Raw genomic sequence first — 21,576 nt, 5'->3', positions numbered from 1 at the left:
AGAGTTTGGGGATTAATAAATGCCAAATATGCACCACACATCAGCAGCACAATCAGTTCTTCAAGTGCTGGAGAGGAGAGAAGCCACAACATTTCTGTATTAATCCTCATCATCTTCATTATTTTCAGTTGCTCTTAGTCCCTGCTAAGGGATCATTATTTTGTACCTTGAGTAGCAAAATCCATGTTACACTTCAATTGAACTCACTTAGGAGTTACACAGGTGAACCTCTTGGATCACAGTCACTTCCTCAACAGAAGAAATATAAAAATATAGAGATCAAGGGAAAAAGGTAAATAACAAAACCATTTCATAGGATGCCCTGTCCCACATCAGTCTGTAGCAAGAGGGATTAGCTGAAATCTGCTGCACTTTGATTTGGCTTCCAACAGCAGCCGGAGTCACAAAAAATACAAAACTGTGAGGAAAATCCTATCTGTTGTGACTGTGGCCACTGCCTCAGTACCAGCACGGACTGGTCTGTGCTACCTGCAGATTCCTGGAGGCAGACACCACCTGAAACCAGCCAAATCTACAAATTAAAAGCTCAGACTTGCAATGCGAGACACCAAAGCAAAACCTGACTGAAACTGTAATTGTGATTGAAGCTCTATTTAAATACACTTCCTTTCACAAAATAGAGATTTATATGCATAATTCTCCAAACAAAAAAAGGGTTTTTGTGATAGGCTTCCTAAAATAGACACATTATTCCTATTAAATCATACAAGTAACGCTATTAACGAGAAAAGCATAATTACTAATGAAAATTTCCTGAGCATACAACAAAAACTGATTAATCCTTGATTAAAGTTAGACTTTAAACAAAGCATTATCCTTACTCCACACTGTCAGCATCACAAAAGCATTCAGAGCTCCTTCAGAGTTGGCTGCACAGCAAGTGTAATTGCCAGCATCCTGCAGGAACACGGGCGTTATCTGGAGGCCTCCAGACTCGAGGAGAACGAAGCGAGGAATCTGCACCGAGCCACTGGCCAAGATCTGCTCTCCTGAAACACACAGGGGGAGCAGCATGGTTAGTGTCAGGCAGGATCAGCGATCAGGGACTGCAATTCCAGCTCTCCCAAAATGTTACATCCTGCCCAGGTCACTGGGTCATGGCGGCCCCACAGCGAACCCACCGCTTGCGGCGCCAGGGGAAGGGGGAAAGAGGCACTGAATGGATCTACAGGATCTCAGTAACAGGAATGGACAGGAAAGTGTGGATTACAGCTCTTCTACATATTAATAACTGGCTACCTTTCTTCCAGGAGATGGCAGGTCGTGGAGCCCCTGAAACTTCACAGGTCAGTACTGCAGTCATCCCCTCGGTGACTGTGGTGTCCTCTGGGGGCTGGATAAAGGCTGGCTTGATGTCTAGAATAAAAAATTAAACAAACTCAATGCCTCACCTCTCAGAAGATCCTTTAACTGTTACCGTGGATTACTTTACATTCACTTTTATAGAGCTGATCATGGAGAAGGACATGACAATAAGACATGAAAACCTTTCAGCAGTGACTGTAACCTTTTCTTATTCATCTCCCAGGAATTGCCTAATCCTGTTTATTACCTACACAGAAAATAAAAATCTATCAGTGCTTGTACCTGTACAAGTAAGATATGTTAAAGAAAAAGGAAGATAAAGCTCAAAATGAGTGTTTGGGGGGAACTTGAGAAATCTAGATAAACAAAACTATTTTCCTTCATCTTCATAACAGAGTTCTTTAAGATGAAAAGCAACTTGAGAGAGGCATTAACTTTGAAACTTAAATATCAGCCAAAAGAATTTAGAACCTGAGCCTTATCCAAGACATTTTCTAAGTTTCTTTCTCTCTTATTTTCCCCCAGTTGCATTTTATTGCAGTTTTTTTTCTGCAGTTTCCTAGATCTATATTGAACTGGGGCTGATTTATTTTCTTAGGCCAGTAGGAATTCTGGTCAGTATCTGCAAAGTACTCTTGGGCTAAAAATCAGCTTCCTGAAGGGAAGTTTAATATTACAGAAATGACTGTAAATAATCACTGTTAAAAGACTACTAGGATTTGTAATTCTTCCATAGAGAAGCATGCACTTCATTAACAAAACCATTTAATCTGACTTTTTGGCCAAAAAAGACATTTAACTTGAACTTTCTTTCTTTTCCCTGACCAAATGCAGCTGCAGACAAAGGCAAATAAAATGATAGCATGCACAATCATGAAGCAGTAGCTCAAGTTCTGAATGGAATTACATTAGAGTGGAAATTGGAAGGAAACGAAGGAAAGATAAAAGTATTTCACAATTAATTTTTTTTCTTTTCACTAACATCTCTTTTTGCCATGTGAAATAGGGGAGTTCACCTCAAGCCAAGCTCTCCTGATGTCATGGAGAGCTTTTCCAGATGATTCAGCAGATTGTGCTGAGGCCACAGGGGCGTTTTGGGGTTCGTTGACAAGAATTCAGAGTTCTGCAGGTGGAACTAAAGCACCTCTGAGAAACATGATGGGTGTGGGGTCACCTACAGGGATGACCCCTCCTGCACCCCGTGCCAGCCCTCCCCACTCACTGGTGACATCCAGGTAGGTGTAGGTCTGGATCTCCCCAGCCTGGTTGCTGGCAAAGCACTGGAAGATGCCGGCGTCCTGCGGCCGCAGCGCGTGGATGCGCAGGCCCCCGCTCAGCAGCACCTTGTACCGGGGGTTCTCCAGCCTGCTGAGGGGCACTGAGTCCTTGTACCACACCAGGGTGGGGATGGGAACACCTGCTCAAGCAGAAAGAAATCGCTGTTAGTCTTTGCAGAGCGTGTTTTAGGTCGTATCCCTGTTTTCCTGTCTTTCTACGCCAATTATTTGTATTTTTCCAAGCTGCTTTGGATAAGTGGAGGCTGCACCTCACATTATCAATGGTAGTAACACATTGCACGACATGAGGGAATAAAACCAGCAAATACTAGGGGGGAATGTTGAGAAACATGTTATCAAATTACTTTCTTCACCCAATCATATTTCATGCTACTACAAAATAAGATTTGGAGCAATTTCATGTTGAAAGCCAGAATCATGCTCCTTAAACAGCAGCAGTGTGGCAATACAGCCAGTCTGTAAGACTGCTCCATCCCAAATAAGATTTCTTTGTGCTTGTGTAGCTAAGATAGCTGAAATACAAAGGAAATGGCAAATTACACATGAAAAATGAAGTGCTCACATGGCTGTACTTGAGTCCCAATTTAGCAGCTTAGTTTAAGCCAATGTACAAACAACATATTGCCAACAATAGGATGGCTTTAAATTATTATTATTTTTATTCAGTCTCAAGCTTTACCTGCTATTTGAAAAAAGCAGGCATAAAGAGAAATAAAATTCCTAGCCTAGGTAAAACTTACAGTCCCATTTATTCCTGTTTTCTTTCATGTACATGTTCCACAAACCCTGACACAGTTATTTCACACATATTTTTGTTGCTGTCATGTCCCCATCACCCGGGATGAAGTGGCTGTAAATTTATTATACACAAATAGTGTAGGATTCACTTTTCTTCAAGAGATGTCAGGGCCCTAGAACAGTCTTAGACAGCTGTTCCCATCCCACCGCTCATATCAGACAATGTTTTATGTTTACATCCCAGAAATCTCCACTGGATCAAATGCTGGGGATTCGGTGCAGAGATCAGAAGTGAGGCAGGTATTTTATTACATAATTAGATAATCACTGAGTGATTAAGATTGGAAAAGACCTCCAAGACCATCACCTTCCAGGCACCTCCCTCCAATACCTGACAGCCCTTCCTGTGAATAAATGCTTCCTGATGTCCAACCTGACCCTGCCCTGGCACAGTTTAACACCATTCCTCTCATCCTGCCCCCATTGCTCCCTGGACAGCCTGACCCCATCTTGCTACAGGAGGGTGAATTGTGGAGAGCCTGTCAGGAATTGTGCAGAGCCAGAAGGTCCCCCCGATCCTCCTTTTTTCCAGGCTGAGCCCTCCCAGCTTCCTCAGCCTCTCCTCACAGGATTTACACTCCAGACTCTTCTGCTCCTTCCCCTGGACACGCTCCAGCCCCTCAATGTCCTTCCAGAACTGGGCACAGCACTTGGGGTGCTTTTGAACACTTTTCACTTAAAACCTCAGACCAACACAATTTCTTGTAATAAGGTAAGAGACCACAAACTTAAATTCATGGGTGGGTGAAATTTGCCCAAATAGAGAAGAAGTGTCACTGAAGCATGGAGGATGGGATGTCACTGATGAATTGAGCATCTGCAGACAATGAATTTCACTGCAATGCTGGCAGTCACTTGATGTTCCGAGAGCTAAAGTGCCATGGGAAGATCTATATAATCATCATTATCATTTTAAAACTCCCAAAGTTAAATACTACTGTGTTATGCTTCCATTCACATCTTCTCTCAGTGTACTTATTCTCTTTATACAGACAAAACTGTATTAACTCTGGAAGGAATGTACAAACAATGTATGGAAATGACTGAAAAACAACATCCAATTGCTGTTGTTACTTTTATAAACACGTATCATTTACTTCAATCACCTCTGATGCTTTTGTTCTGCTGATAAAATAAAATGTACTCATGACGCAGATAATCATCTCAGGAAGAAACCCACTATGTAGAAGTGCATTGTCTGATAGAGAATAGACACGATGTAGGAGCTTGCAATAGGCATAATTTAAATTTCATACAACAGCCCATATACAGAATTAGCGTAAATTTCAATGTTCACAATTCTCGGTGAGGGTGTTATTCATCTCTTGAAAATCCTCCTGGGCAAATACAAATTATCACTGAGTAATGAAGAAACAGATGATACAAAATGGAATAGTTCTCCTGATGCTGAGAAGCTCGGAAATGATTTCAAGTTTAAATAATAGCAACTCCATTTTCCCACACATTAGACTTGATAGGCACCAAGGAAATAATGAAATCCTGCATTCAGAACACTGAAACCTTTAACACTGGTGTCATTCCATAAATCCCATTCTACTAACAGTATTGGCAAACCTTCTAATCCTATAATCACTGTGAGATACACCTTCCTATCACCAACTCAGCTGACAAACTGAATATTACCATCTCTATTTCTCTCCTTTTCAGTTACGGGTATCTTCCTCCACTCAAAGTTATGAGTCTGAATAATAGGATCTTATCTGAGCACTCTGATGCCTGTCAGCAGCATTCATCTGGGCTTTAGTGATCTTCCCAGAGAGATTTGTCTTCCAAGTTGTACACACATTCTCTTCTAATTTTGCTACCTGTTTGGCTGTAAAAAATGCTTAAACCCAGCTTTTCTCCTCTTCTATCCACCCCACAGCCTCTCCTCCCCACACAAAGGAATTTTGCTTTTTTTCTTCTCTAAACATCTTCTGGTGAAAAAATTATGAAGAGAAGAAAACACTTTAAAGACCTTTTGCACTCTACATTTCCAAGCAGTATTGGCCCGACCCTGCTGCTCAGGAGGTGAGAGTGTCCTAAAAAACTGGCAGTAATAAATAAAATAACCTTATTTCTCAGTTGTGTGCAGCACAATTCATTTTTCACAGACAAATTAATCTAGCGTCAGGGGGGAGAAGGGAAGGCAGGAAACAGAGATTCTGGTTCTGGCTTTGCCACTTCTTCTGTAACCTTGGGCAAATAACTTATGGAACCCAAGGCTCAGCTCCTCCATCTGGGAAACAGCTGCTTGACTCCCTGCCAAATTTCACTTAAGAACCTCGATGAAAGACTCAGAATATTCACTGTGTCATCTTTGTTATTTATTTTTTACCGCCTCCTCTGGATCCCAGCGAGCTCCTGAGGAACCCCCAAAGCATCTCTTCCATCTCCTTCTCTAAACAGGTAGAACTGAAGTCCAATTAACTGTGCTCCCCAGACAGCACCACCGCTGCCTGCAGCTCCAAACTTTCCACAAGCAAATCAGAAAGAGCATTTAAAGGAAACCCATTGAACATTCAGGCAGCATCAGCCACTGCTGGAAGATAAACAGCAGAGCCTGGTTCCTGTGGCCTGATACCCCGAAACTCCATTACAGGGAGCAGGGAGCTCCAAGCTGCAAGTTGCAATTTTATTTACAGTTAATCTCTGCTTATACTGTGAAATTAATCTGTCTCTCACACATCCATAGCGCACCAAGTCTTGGCAAATGGGCTTTGTGCACACAGCCTGATGGGGCTGGGGAAATACAATCTGTCTTCCATTTACAGCAAAGGTAGAGGGCAGCTCTGCAGTTTCCCCAGTGCTTTGTTCTCCCAGCTCAGAACAGGGAGGCAGCAATCTTCATTTACCCTCTTTTTAAGTGCTGGCAATTGCTAGATTTGTGTAATAACGGATCAAATTTCCTCTATGTTTAATTCTAGTACCTGCCCCTTATATGTGTTATAGATACTCAACAAAATAATCCACAAGGAAACAGGTTTTCATGCTCCTGCACCACATTTACCATCAAATCAGATGTGCACTACAGGAGTTGAACAGAAATAATTAATTTTTTCTAATAAGGGTTTCCCATATCTCCACTGAGAATAGTTATGAGTGCCCCACTAATCCCCATCGGGAACTAAACTGCTCAAAGAAAAAGTGAAGGTAGAAGGAAGAGTTAAAGTCAGCCTCAGGTCTCCCTGATTCCTCCAGGTTTTGGGTTGGGTTGTCTTATTTTTTTTTTTGTTTAATTCATGAAATCTGTTTGAGACAGCAGATGGGTTCCTGGGGAACTCCACTGACAGCAGGTCCTGCTGTGTTTTGCTTAAAAAGCTATTAATGAAGAAGAAGACATTGTCTCTTATCGTCTGATGGCTTCATTTCCATAAGAGCTTTTTGTAAGAGATCTCATCACAGGCTTCTGAAATTCCAAACCAGCCACAGCACCCTTAACACACACACTTGCTTATCACACAGTTTGCAAAGACTCCTTCTAGAAATGCAGTGCTGACTCTTTCCTACATAAAACACAGGGAAAAATGTTTAAATCACAGTGGCAATAACACAATCACGCAGTGACAATGTCTTTATTGGCTCTGATTTGGAAGAAGACACCACACAAATAAGCTGGGTCTTAGGTCTGGGTGCTTTTTTAATCAAGGATGGGATCTTTTTCCCTAAGGACCTCATGGCATTTTATGTGTGTTGCTTAAACTCAGCACCAGGGAAAGTGAGACAACAAAATGTTCAGTCCCTCACCAGAGTCACAGAGAAATTTGGTGACTTTGAGAAACCTGCTTTAAACACATAATGACAACATCTCCTACACAACAGTGCTGAAATAGGTGGGGATTGCATTTCTGTGGAACTTGAAACATTATTTGAGTCAGGTGGAACTCTAGACTTTTGAAGCCTTTTATATTATTAAACCACCTATCAATTAAAAACTGCCTGTAATAGTCCTGCAGATTTCATAACTACATTCAGATGTCAGAGTTACTGACATTTCTATTCACTGTAAAAGTTCCTTAAGTTTTAGAAGCAAGGGCATTGTGACTGTTGAAAATAAGGACTGTTTGCATTGCAGGTGATGGGTTCCACAACCACGCTCTCCCCTCAACCCATTTTCTGGCTCAAGATATTTAAATCTCTTCTCTAGTGACAACTCTGAAGCACAGGCAGGATCCCAGAGCGACAGGAGCAGGACTTGTGCTCCCCACAGACAAACATCAACATGCCAGCATTATTCCAAGTTAAAGTAAATTACAGGAAATACCCAATTCTCCAAAGAGAAGGGCCAACCCTCTTTGTTTTATATGGGACCTGTGATAATCAGCAATAACACAGAGACTTCTAAACATTAAAAACTTACAAAGATAGTTTGTGTAAGATGATTTCTTCCAAACTGGACAGACACATGCCATCAATCCAGGTTGGAACTGTTTTGTGCACTCACCCATGGCCTGGCACAGGATGTCCACGTCCTTCTCCACCTCAGCCAAAATCACATTCTGGGGTTCAGCCGTGAAATACGGAGGTTCTTGGGGAAAGCAAACAAAAGTCAACAAGCAAAGCCACAGAAAAGTGAAAAAACAGGCACTCATTAAAAAATATTAATCACAGAATCTCTCCACTGGTGGTGCATCTGATGTAAGGGGTTACAGATTTGTTTGTCTCTATTTGGAGGTGGGATTTTTTTTTTGGTAGTAAAAGCATCATAAAAATAAGGCCTGATAATGTTTGCTATGCTGAGCATGAATTCCAGAGTGGAGTCAATGGAAGGTAAAGATTTAGGGGTTTGCACTGCAAATTAATACCTAGAGCAGGGGCTACTTTTCATTTTATAGGACTGAATCATTGAACGTGTTAATTTTTTGCTTAGAAAGGCCCTCCCGAGAGGTTTATAAAGGTTTATATTTACAATGTACATTTTATAGGATAGTTTGCTTCAGTATCTAAACTGCATTTCACCTCAGCAAGGCATGAAGTATGTCAAATAAAGTGCCATGGCATGTCACAGAGTCGACATCAGAGGACAAGTGCTGCATAATTAAAAGAAATTCCTCTCAACTGTTTTATTTCGAGAAAGCAAACAGATTTAATGCTTTAATTGAAGTTATAGTAATAATCATAAAAATCCCCACTTTATCATTAGGGCTAAAGAAAAGATATTAGATGTTTAATTAAACAAAGACCAGACTGCAGAAATTGCAGAGTATGCTGGCATGTAACTCTTTCTTCTATGCAGCATAAAATTGAAGAGCATCATGTCAAATTCCCAGAGGCACTAAGGTTGCAGTCATTATCATGGTAACTAAAGACTGTCATAGTTTGTTCAATGCAATTATCATCTGAGTACTGGTTTTAGAGGATTTTACTTGGTTATAAATGCAGTTCTTCTGCAGCATAACGAAACTCACTGCTAAGTTTTAAGAAGTACAGAAAAGGCAATGTAAGTAGCTTGTGAAACTGAGTTATTTGTATTTCCATTTGAAGGAAATTGAGTATGTTTTAAAGTACATAGGAAGCTGCACGATACAAGGTAATTTGAGCTGACCTGCTCTCAAATCTCTTCACCAAACACAACTGGAAAAAACACTTGTTGCTATATTATTGCTAGGGCATCACCATTTTCGTAAATAAAATCAAAACCATATAAATTTATCCTACAAAATCTTGTTGCTGCTTGCAGTGTAGCAAACGTGGCTGTCACACTGTGGGGTGACATCAGGAGGCACCAGGTTAGAACAGAACCTCCCCTTTCCCAGCAGTTCTTCCCTCTCACTACAATAAAATACTTGCTTGGGTGTACAGAACTGGGGTCCTGTCTGAGCACCAATGGATATTACAATTCTGTATTCATTCCAAATAAAGCCAATCAATATCAGTCTTCAGCATACCATGCAGGGGAGGAGGGGAGGTTGCAAACAGCCTGCAATAGTTGTTTACCCAGCAAAACCAATAAAAACAAGCAACCTGATTTATTATATTCTAATAATATACATGTGTTAACATTATTGATCCTCACTGCCTAAATATAAAGCTATTAATAAACATGCATAATAAGCTGTGATTTATTGCATATGATCTCATGCGTTAATCTCAACAACAAATTGAGAAGCTGAATGTTTAATTGAAATTCACTGATGGCACACCCTTTGACATGTTTGATCAGCTAAGTTGCTGAGTCCTCTGCAATTCATCTAAGTCCATGCTTTCACTCTGAGCACTCTCCTTCCTCTCACACCATCCTCCAAGCCCTGCCTGGTGTTTTCCTTGTGCTCCATTTCTCTGGATGTTACCTTCTGAATTTCCAAACTTTCAGCTCAGTGTCCTGTCTGTGTCCACATGTCCATCTCTCAAAATAAAATTTGAATCTTTCATTCTATGGCAATTTGATGTGATTGTGGGGTGAGGCTAGGAAGGCATCCAGACACATACTCACAAATCCAGACATTCCCTTCTAAGTCTGGGCTTCTTCTGTGAATGTCTCTCCAGTCATTGAAGTTTATCTTTTGCTTAGGGAGGTCCTGACTGCACCTTTCCTTTTATAAAGGATTCTGCTCTTAATGGGCCAATCTCTAAACTTGGCAACCTTCAGCCACCAGCTCTCAAACTTTCTCCTGGATCAGCAACATACTCACACACCAGTGATAAATTTGCAGATTTATCTTCACTGTGGGCCTGCAGTCCAGCTGCAAAGCACTTATGTGACCTCAAAGATGCTGGAAGTTCCATGACCTCTGTTTATGTGCTGCTGCTGCTGCACAGCTCCTGCAGTTCCACCCGGCATATTTACACTGTTGTCTTTCCCAGTGTCCCTCCCAAATTCCCAACCTGCAACCCGTGCTCCTTCCTTTAAATCCCACACAGGCTGTTTGACACCCTTTGTGACATTAAGAGATACTTAGGGGAGCAGGTATCAAGCAATGAATTACATGACAAAGAGCCTGAAGTCAGTGACAACTGTCACTTAGCAAACGGGATGTGATGGTATAAAAAGAAGACTCACATCAGTGTTTCTGAAAGAAGCAGTGAGAAACAGAAGCAGACAAGACAGAAAAAGAGCAGGAGCAGCAGAAAGATGCAATCTAAAGGCCACAGGCAGATCCCAGAGGACTTTTGGTGCCAACAGATTTGATTCCTAGTCTTGAAGCCCAGACTCACTTCTTCCCCCAGACTAAAGGCTGCTGAACTCTGTTCACAGGCACTCCAGCAGCTGGAGGCACTGCCAAATGCTGCACCTGACACAGGGACAGCAGCTGCCCACAGACAAGTCAGATCCCATTCTTGAAAGAGAAGCACTGATACAGAAAACCTTCCATGAGCAACTCTGCAATTCATGGCCTGTACTGACTGACACAAGCCTGGGTGGGATGGCAAGGCTGATTGATAGGGGATTTCTGATTGATAAGGGATTTCTGGAAGATCCAGAATAGCACATGGCCAGCAGAGCTGTGGTAAAGTCTAACATACCTGGAAAATTAGCCTTGGTGGTGCAAGGAATGAGGGGATTCCAGGAATATCAGTGTAGGGATACCCTAAGGGGTTTTAAGGCAAATAAGAGTGATTTCACACAGCTTCTCATCTCATTGTGGCTGGGGTTGGAAGTGACCCCTGGGAATTACCCAGACCAGTCCCCCTGCTAAAGCTGGCTCATTCAGGGTAGGCTGCAGGTGAGTTTTTACCAATTCCAGAGAATGAAACTCCACAACCTCTCTGAGAAGCCTCTTCCAGTGCTCTGTCACCCTCCAAGTAAAGAAGTCTGAGTTTTCCATGAAGCTGTGCAGCTTTTCCACGAAGCTGTGCAGCTTTTCCACACCCATGTGCCATTCACCAGCAGCATGGATGCTCTAAAGGTCCTGTAGAGGAAACAGAACTCGGGCTGTGGAGGAAACAGCTCCATTTACAGGTGCTGAGCAACTGCAACCTCAGCTCCTCACTTTTCAGAGGTGTCAGATGTATCATCTGCGCATCGGGTTTTATGCCCAAGGGACTGAATGCCCAGCATTAACTGCAAGGGAGAAATTCAGAGTATCTGAATTTGGGTTGTACAGCACCTGGTGAATGACTGTCAGAAAGAGGCCATAAAAATGCAGCACTATTTATAGGGGTCAGATGGCATTCTGAGGGGGCATTCTGGGTGGCTGTATATATGACTCCACTGCATATTTATAAGGCTTGGTTTGAATCACACAGTATGAATTTAACATTTATTGTTGTAGGCAATAATCATGTGTTGAAATTTAATATGTGTGGTGAAATTATAGCAGCTTCCAAAGAATATAAGGTGCCAGAGACAAGTCCCCACACACTGCAATTTTTAGGAATGACAGTAATTTGCCAGTATCAGGTCAAACATTTAAATTTTTTGGAAATTATAGAATCACAACAGTTAGAATAGGAAAGGACCCATTACTCCAAGTTCACCCTGCTGGCATTGTGGTGTGTGGCAACGAGAGGGGTCACAGCCCACATTAGGCTGAAAGAAATAGATACTGCATTGTTCAGATATCGTATTGGTTTTTGACTGATCTTCACTAAAATGTCAAGTACAAGCAAGGGGGGAAAGAGTATTTGAATATAAATGGGTGTTTTTAATAGTTGTTGAGGGTTTTGGAGTTTTTTTTCCACTCCAGACATCACTGGAAAGATGTGTCTCAGAAAAGCCCTTGGGAGCCTGCAAAATTTGATCCTGTTCGAACTTCCACCGTGCAGACTTACATGGTCACTGATTTTAACATTCAAAAGATAGCAGTCAGCATCCATTACATACCCTTCAAGCTGCACTGGAGATGTGTGACCTAATCCTAGATACACACATGAAAGTCAGAAAGAACAGAGAAAGCCCCAGGGGCTCCTCCAAAGCTGAAATTCCTGAATCTCTCAGAAACTCAGGGCTGCATATTTAAGAGGAAAATTGAACCTTCAACACGGAAGCCTTCCTCCAGCATTACCATAAACTAATTTATTTGGTGAATATCTTCTAAAGGAAGAGGAACTGGAAGCTTGACAGCCCCTTGTAGGTATAAAAGTCTGTAACTCCAGACAGAAGATCAGACTGGCCATGCTGGGAGAGAAGCCCCATTGTGGATGCAGGTACAGCAGGCTCCTTGGAGCAGGAAGTTTCTTTGCATGAATATCAGGTTAAAACAGAGAGAGATGAAAAGATCCATGTGGTTTCTTGCTACCCCTACTGTGAGCAGCAGTCTGTGTGTTCTGAAATAACAGCCCGGGGAACACATGTCCTGTCTGCAGGGCTGAAAGGAGGAAGAACTTGTTGGGAATATCAGAGACAGAGCTGGGCTGCCCACAAGTCCCACTGCTCCCCTCTGGGGTAGGTCCTGTTGCATTTAGGCCCAAGGCAGAATGTCTGTGTTCATCTCAGAACCTCTGAGGATTGACAAATCAAAAGCTGCAAATATTTCTTTCCTTCGAGCCCAGACTGTGATTAGGCGAGTCCAAAGACATTTCATATTATAGTTTTCCTGAAAACTTATTATTTTCTTACACAGTAGATGAACACAGTCATCAGGATCTTCCCCTTAAGCACCACACATGAAAAATTATTTCCACTGCTTTCAAAGAAGGCATCTGCAGTGTTTCAAAGTGTCTAAGCTGGAGCCACGAGAGCTGCTGGTTCCAGAGGTCTGAGCACGAGGCACTGAGGTGCTCGTAGCTACAGAGGGAAATAACTTCTGCTCTGGCAGCTCTGTACACACAATGCAAATTCCTGAGCAGCAGAATGCACAAAGAAGACCCTTCAGCATCTGGACACTCCTGGAGAACAGGGAGGAGAATCAGCCCCACAGTCCATGTCAGAGCCCAGCCAGGTGGGCCCTTAGGCCGACACTGGAGCTTGTCTGTGTTCCTGAATGCTGTGGTCCCACAGAGCTGAATTCTCCCAGGATGAGAATAACATTAACGTAGATCTCTGGGCACAAAAAACTCTCCAAAAGAAGGGAAGCCCTCTCCTCTGACTCTCTTTTATTCATTTGTATTCCTTTGGACAGACCAACAAGGCTTCAACCCTCGGTTCTGCACAACCACTCATCATGCCAGGCCCTTTTTTCAAATTGTTTTTCTCATTTTTTTCAGGTTTTACTATCTGACTACATTTAATTTAAAGAGCAGTTTGGATTTCATACAGTGGAAGAGTTTGGTTCCTCATTTTTTAAAACTCCTAAAATTCATAATTTCCCGTAGAACAGTCATTTAAGAAATGACTATTGCCATTTGTCACTAAAACTTGCAGAAGTGGAGCAAAAGAATTTAAGATTATCTCAGCTTTCAAATTGGTTTGTTCATGGGAAGACTCTTTAAATTACTTAATCTTCAAGCTGTTAGTGATAAAACAAATGTGCTCTTATCTAATCTGCAACAAATCTTTCCCAAACTGTTACTCTGCCAAGCGAGGAACATGATACCCTTTAAAAATTTATAACAACTGCAGCTAATAAAACCAAGGTTTGGAACCACCTCAGTTTATCTTTTCTGGAACAATATGAAGATGTCAGGGAGCTCTTTGCCACGTTCAGAAAAGAAGTGCAGCAGCACACAGCTAGAGGATTTTCTTCTTGTTTATGCAGTACTACTCTAATACATTGGAGATTCAGGCTTTTTCAATGGTATTGTGATTTTAATTTACAGAGATATAGTCTCAGAAATATCCAGAAAAACTTCTGAGATAATACTGTAGGACACAAATGATAATTTATTGAGTAGATGCCTTTGTGCTAAGTTCCACTGCCTTCTAATAGAGCTCTGGTTGCCATCTGAGCCACACTCAAAAAATTGCGTGACTTCTCTTAGCTGGGAAAGTCAAGGACTGATATATTGGAAAAAAGCTTTGATTAACTCAGTGTTTGTGACATCTTTGATGCATCTTTTCATTGCTACCCCTGTTCTACCTGTTAATAGCAAAATATTTTTCTCTCTTGTTTCACAGAAGCTCTTACAGCCATGCTATTGAGGGGCTGCATTTGATTTCTCTCATTCTGCAAACAAACCTCTTCTTTTAAGCCAATTTCCTTTTTCTGTTAGTTGAGACCCCTCATTAAATCCACGCTGTGTTATTCTCCCAAGAAGTACAGCTCATTATCAGCTCCCAATCTACACATCCACACTACAAATATTTTATGCATGCAAATGGACAAGCATTCCTGATTCTCTCTAAGTACTGCCCCCATGGACTAGGAGAGATACACTGCAGAAAGCCTTAGGTTTGAATCTTGTCTGCACTTTCCTCTAGAACCCGTCCCTTGACTAATTAAATGACAGCCAGATCCATCCAAGAATTCTAAAGCTGAATATAAGTTATGCATTAACTACTAATCCTTTGATTTGGTTCCCTGTTTAGAATTAGAGATCCATCCTGCAAGCTCAAGAAACTCATAAATAAAGAAATCTATCAGGCTTTGCTGACACGTTGAGTAAACACCTGCATCTGAAGTGTCGTGTTCCATCAGAAGGAAATAAAAGTAATTGGTAACCAATTTGTTTCTGCTTTCTTTCATCTGCTTGTTCTTATCTACAGACCTTTTCATAACTTCATTCCCTGACAGCCTCCTAAAACTGGAGAGGAAATAAATAAAACATTTAAAAATAAGAGAGCAGGTAAGCTACTAAAGCACTGCTGGTTTAATATGATTCCCCAGTGATTATTTTTCAGTTTTATTGTAACTGTATTTAAAAATCTTTTCGATTAACCAAGAGGCTGCTTTAAGTATTGCATTAGGCTGGATCTGACATCACAGCAACAAAGGCAAACCAGCTACAATAAAATCTTATGAATAAGGAAGAGTTTAAACAAAACCTATAAATAAGTAAATCCATCTCTGCTCCTTAAAGAGAAGGTAATAACTCCAAGGAACAGAGGGCAAGGAAAGAGACTGGAACCAAACTTTGTCCAGTAGGTAATAAATATACCAGACACACAGTGCTCTAAATGAATCTGGAATGGAGCTTTGCAGAGGGAAGATCTGCTTTCTCACTTAACAGCAGCTACTACAAATTGCTTTAGCAGAATACAAATCATACAGCAGTCTTTAAAATTGTATTTTCAGAAGGCTCAAAGAGGTAAAGAATCGTGGGCTGCATTCCTTCTGCAAAGCTCCAGGAGTGCACGTGCCTGAGCCCTGAGCAACGCTGAGGCTGCTGGCCCTGCCAGGGCTCCAACCTCCCCAGGACACTCCCACAGATAAAAGCTTGACTTTACACAACCACATCTGGCTGAAAACATCTCAGTGTCCCTAGCCTAAACCACCTCTTTCAGTCTAACAGTCCTAAACCACTCCACACCGTGTGCACTGTGCTAGCACGCAGAATTTCATCAGACATGCCAGGAGCCACCATTTCCAAATTCCAACCTCCTCCCTACAGCAACACTCGGAGAGGAGGTGGTGGTGGAAACAGGCAGGGAAAGGGCAGCAATGTCCCCTTTAAAAGAATTAATTCCAAAGTTTCCCCGGGAGCTGGAGGTCCAGCAAACAGAGCTGCTTTAATGGCATTTGCTTCCCTGTCCTGTTGCCTCAGCAATGCTCTGTGCCTGCAGAATGTCCTTGGCCCCCGACTGGCACCTGCAGCACATGAGCACAGGAGTGCTCCTAAAAGCCTTCTTGCAAAAATACAGGCACTTGACATATGAAAACTGGATGTAAGCAAGGCAGGATATAATCAGGATTTAATGCACCTAAAAGCCAAGATAGGGAAGCTGCCCATTAAGGATTTTACTACTGCATTTCTCAAAATTCCCATTAAATGTATAGTTTCGCAGGGGATTTACAATCACAGCAGTGTTTAAAAAAATCTATTTGATGAATTTATATTAGCAGGGAAGAACGGCTGAATTAATTTGGAAGATAACCCTCCTTCACCTCCTTTGTTCTGTTCTCTGAAGAAAGGTTCAAATGTAAGGTCAATGAAATATTAAGATATCAATTTTATTTCCTATTATACCTCAGCCCAGAGCCTTTTTTACTAAAAAACACATTGCCTCGAGAATTACCCAAGATAGAAAGGAAAGCTTTAGCTCTTGCTGGCTCCTCTGTGCTCTCTCTGAGTTTGGCTTCACAGAAGTACATCCCCACATCAGCAGAGGTCGGGTTGGTGATAGTGAGGCGTCTCCCAAAGCTGCTGATGCCACTGGTGATCTTGATTCCATTTCTCTTCCAGGTCACGCTCAGCCTCTCAAGAGGTCTGCCAAAAAAACCCACAAGAATAAAATAAAACATATATACTACAGAATAATCTCTGTGTGCATATATATATATGTTTATACACATGAGGAATATAATATTACAGATTATAAAACTTCTTTAAGTCTTCCTCTATCCCCAAAACACACTGTTAAAAAGTAAATACATGTATAACTTCTACACATCAAGGACTACAGACTACTCAAGTGGCATTATGCAAGTACAGCTAATTGATACAGCAATAGAACTTAAGTGCTAATAATTTGATTTCTCCAAGCAAAAGGAGTAAATACTGCTATGGGAATCAGCTGCATGGGAAGTGCTTTCATTACAACTCAATTACCAAAACAATATTAATCATATCAAGAAAATCTCTGCCCTTAGAGGGGAAAGTAAATCAGTTGGTCTTATCACCCAAGGACTTCAACTATTCACTTCCACTGAAATTCAAAGCTATTCAAGGCCAGCTAGATAGAAACATAGGAGGAATGCTGTGAATTCTGTATTACAGTGCATTATGAACAGCTGAGCAATAATCACTGCAATATGAGAGTGTCTGAAAAAATTACTTCATAGGAGATCCTCACTAAATTTATTTACTAGGAAGCACCAACTGTTCAACAGCATCACCTCTGCTGTTGATAGGCAACAGCTGAAATATTATTAACCCTCACCATAATTTTTTCCTTAAGATAGTGTCTGATGCTTGAACAGCACTTTTCCTTTCCATGTGAGGACCAGGTGGGAAAGCACCCTTGCCTGACCCTCATTTGGCCAGAAAAATCAATGGGTTTAATTCAGTAACATTGGACAAACAAGATCACTCATAAGGGTTGCTCTGAATAGCGAGCGTCCTGCTTCAATCTCCAAATTATTAACAATAAAAAAATGAAAACAACATCCTCTGTGCTTCTCCAGAGAGGACAGAGTCGCTGTGGGGGCTGTGGAGGTGTTCCCATACCTGGCGTTGGCCACGCACTCCAGGGTGGCCTCGCTGCTGCCCGACACCACGCTGGTGTTGTGGGGGCGGATGACCATGGCCGGAGCCGCGCTGTCCGAGGGGCTGCTGGCACCTGCAGGGGCACAGACACACCTGGTGAGCCCCAGTGACAGCCAGGGCTGGGACACGAGGGTGCCACTGCTGCAAGCATCACCCTTCAGCCTCACCACAGGCTGGCATCTCCAGGGGGGCGTTCCTGATGGCGTTCCAACCAAGCCAGCACTAAAACCCCACTGTGGGAACCCAGGATATCCCTCTGGCTGCCCTGGAGGGCTCGAGCCCCTGCCCGGGGGCTCAGAGACCTTGGCACAGAGCCCAAGACGCCTGTGCCTTTGATTTAGCCCTTGGAAAAAACAATTACCAACCTTGTATGAAGAATGACAAGTCAAAAGCGTTTCAGTAGAATAATAGTTAGTTTGTCATGGAGTGAAAAACAGATTTTTGAGGTTTTTAGAATGGGGGCTCGGGGTCCTAAGATGGAGGAATTTGGACGTGCCTTGTCCTTTTTCCTTCTTCTTCCTAGCCTCCAACTTCTGGGTGATGTTGGCACTTTCAGATTGGCTTAGAGTAGAAGCTCACTGTCTAACATAGGCGATAGGTATTGGAAAGTAATTGTAAATATTTTACATGTAGTTTTTAGTATAAAAAGATAACACCACCCTGGGGGCAGGCAGAGTGCCTCTGTCTGTCCTGCTGAACAGACCTCGGCTGGACAGGAGAAAGAATTTTATAGATAAGAAACAATAAACAACCTTGAGACCAAGAACAGAAGAGCTCTGACTCCTTCATTGACTGCCGGGCTGGAAAAGAGACTTTCAAGAGACTTTCTAATGTTATCTCAGGGTCCCTCTGACCAGCAGAGATCCCGAGACCCCACAACTCCCAAGAACTGGCCCCTGCCCTCCATCCAGGAATATTCTCAAAGACAGAGCAAATAAATTAAGCATCCTAAATGTTTTCTACTGTTGAGCACTTTTTTTTTTTATCAAACACTTGCTGACTTATATTTTTAAGACCTTTTCATGTTTTGTTTAATCTTACCCCTTCCACACCATTTCAAAAGAGTCTGCCAATACTCATGTTAGTTCTTTAAAAAGATTTTACACACTGGGGAACAAATATAAAATTAACAAAGCAGCATATCACAGCAACTTCAATCCTCTTTTCTTATCAGGAAAGTAAATAACCCAAATCTGTTACTCTTTTGTGAGGCTTCATACTGTAAATAATTTAGCTTATGCAACAGTCAGCAGACACTTAAAAAATGGTAAAAAGGCAGCTTGTAAATTTTCTCTGTATGCATTTAGTAAGTGAATTAAAATATCCATGTATTCATAGGTACTTTGCTTCAAGCAACTCATTTGGGAAAGAAAAATTAGCTATTTTTTAGCTTGAATAACACAGTAATAAAATTTTCAAGGATATAGAAACCAATAAACAAATTACAGGGAAAAGTAATGAAAATAAAACTAAACTGATGGAAAAGCAAGCCAGTTCATCAAATGCTTTCTGCACAGGAGGCTAGTCCATACCCATTCAGCAGCATAGGAAATTGGGAAATGCAAGGTATGGACCCTAAAATTTAAGCAAATTCCCTAAAGAACAGAAAATAGTCAGAAGATTCTTTGCTTAATCATATCCAGCAGGCCAAAAGCCATTTGACATTAGATTTTACTTGTTGGATGGATAAAGACTTTGGTTATGGGGCTCAGAAAGCTCACAAGGTGAGCAGACTTCTCAATGACAAATCCTTTACATTTGGATTTTCTAATTGACAGCAGTTAGTGTAGAACAGGAGATGGAAGCGTGGAATCATTTTAAAATTTAAAGAATACCACCTACACTTCTGAATAAATTCAAACATTTAAGCATAGTACTTAAAGTGTAAGCAGATATTTATTTCTTCCCCTAAATATGCTCTGTCAACCTGACACAGCATCTCTATGAAACACACACAGGAGCTCAAAACACAAGCTGTTAGTAGCTTTTACACCTCCTCATCAACATTCCTGGAAATACGATGCCATCAGGTAGAAAATCTATTTTCTAAGATTTCCATGCTGGTCTTATAGGTATTCATGGCAGAAATTTTCCAGTTAGTAATTAAAAAACCAACCAAAACAGCCAGAAAACAAGAGCTGATGATCAGATTAGAAATTTGTTACTGATGAGAAGAAATAACCTCAGCATCTCTGCTCCCCACCACTTCTGCCCAAGATGAAGGTTTACAACAGTGAATGCTAAAAGATCAACAAACCAGTGATTAATTTGGCAGCAATCATTCCTTATCTCCATCTGGAAGAGAGGAAAACCACTTGTTTGACTTATCAGCTCCCCACTAAAACCAGACAAAGAGGAGAAGTTGGCTTTGTTGTCACCCCCATCACCCACACGAGTGGCCCTGTGTGCACCCAGCAGATAAGAAAGGAAATAAGAGTGCACATTCCCCATCCTGCAACCAGGAAAAGGCAGAGATTTCTTAGTGACTGTATCAAAAATCTAAACAAAGCATGTGTTTATTGTTATTTTGTACCATCTCTGAAACAAACTTATTAAAAGCAGGCTCCTGCTAAAGGCTGTGATGAACAGATGCTGATGTGAGACAGAGGGCTCATCAAAAGGGTCAGAACTTGGATTCCCAGGAATGCACCTACAAAGGTCAGCTATGGACATAACAGGCATATACAGAAAATAACAAAATTTCCAAGAATTACCTAAACAGTATGGAGGCAGCATGAATATTCCTATTTTATATTCAAAGACAGCTCAAGTTTCCCTTTGCAGCACTAAGAAACTCCTCCCCATAACTCACTCTGTCCCCAGTCTTGCCAAATCAAACTCCACAGGGACATTCCCTTTGCAGAGGGCACTTTGCAGCTTTGTTTTATGGCTAATTGAAACTCCAAAGGAGGATCTTAGTTCTACTTTAGAGTAAAAATCTCAACAGGGCTGTAACCTGGGATCTGGGCCTTTCAGAACTTCATCCTTTTGTAAGAAATCCACGGGTTGGAGTATCAGAGTAGCCAAGATCCTAATGGAGATAAGCAACATTGGGATTTAGTTTGGATGATGGAATGTGGCAGATCAGCTTTCTATCAGGCTGGGGAAGGCAGAGAGGGATTGCAAACACTCAGATAATGAACAGCTACCCAGACTCCCCAAGTTTCTCATCCTGCCTGTCAATAAAGCCACTCCATCCTTCTCCTGCCTCCACATGCAGCACACAGATGTGATTTCACTTGACTGATGCTACACAAAAATCCAATGCAGAATGTCATTGTTAGTAAACAGACATTTTCTTTTAAAATCCTTTGTCGAAAACAATTGAATTTTTCTCCTTTTCACTGTTCCTTTTTTTACTTCATCAGACTTTTTGTTGCCTGAGCTTTCTGGCACTTTGCTGTTTCTGGCTTTTCATCACCTCTTCCTTCTCCTCCTCCCCTCCCTCAGCTTCTCTGCATTCACCTCTGGACATTTTCCTCCCTTTTTTCCATCCCGTGGTCCCCTAAAGATGTTTCCCACTATTTAAGAGCTGCTCAATTTCTGATGTATCCTTTAATGGTTGAACTTCAGCTTCTCTGAAGAAAATGTTATATACACTGAAATGGGGAAGTAATACAAATGCACATGGGAACAGAGCTACAGTGAGAAGAATCCACTAACAGGGGACCTCCATTGCCAGCTATATTCTACCTTTTTGGAAAAGAAAAGGCCTTTGCTTTCCATCTGCTTTCTGAACCCTCCTCTCAGCTATGAAAGCAAAGCAGCATTAGGGAAAAACACTGACCCCACAAGTGCAGCCAGGGGATGCCTCATATCAGACATAATCAGTCTGGGGGAACCTGTGGGGAGCTGCAGAGACAAGGCTGAGTGACACTGAAAAACACTTAGGGGATGTGCTCTTAATCTGATTTTAGCCCTTAATAGATGACTGGACAGAAGGACTGCCACAGGCAAGAGGCCTAATCCA

General features: G+C 41.7%; 1 protein-coding gene across 1 annotated transcript in view; it reads right to left on the bottom strand.

Annotated features, from left to right (window-relative positions):
• Window positions 1-21,576, bottom strand: part of SDK1 (sidekick cell adhesion molecule 1) — a 382,240-nt gene that overhangs the window by 134,211 nt on the left and 226,453 nt on the right. Inside the window, exons 6-11 of the mRNA XM_066560719.1 lie at window positions 17,568-17,679; window positions 16,417-16,607; window positions 7,867-7,950; window positions 2,549-2,743; window positions 1,261-1,377; window positions 843-1,010 (exon numbers count right to left, since the gene is read on the bottom strand). Of these exons, the coding sequence (XP_066416816.1) occupies window positions 843-1,010; window positions 1,261-1,377; window positions 2,549-2,743; window positions 7,867-7,950; window positions 16,417-16,607; window positions 17,568-17,679 (867 nt within the window). The remainder of the gene's footprint in view (window positions 1-842; window positions 1,011-1,260; window positions 1,378-2,548; window positions 2,744-7,866; window positions 7,951-16,416; window positions 16,608-17,567; window positions 17,680-21,576) is intronic.

Source organism: Molothrus aeneus, chromosome 16 (genome assembly GCF_037042795.1).
Source record: "Molothrus aeneus isolate 106 chromosome 16, BPBGC_Maene_1.0, whole genome shotgun sequence".
Lineage (NCBI taxonomy): Eukaryota > Metazoa > Chordata > Aves > Passeriformes > Icteridae > Molothrus > Molothrus aeneus.
This window is presented reverse-complemented; position numbering and strand designations above follow the sequence as displayed.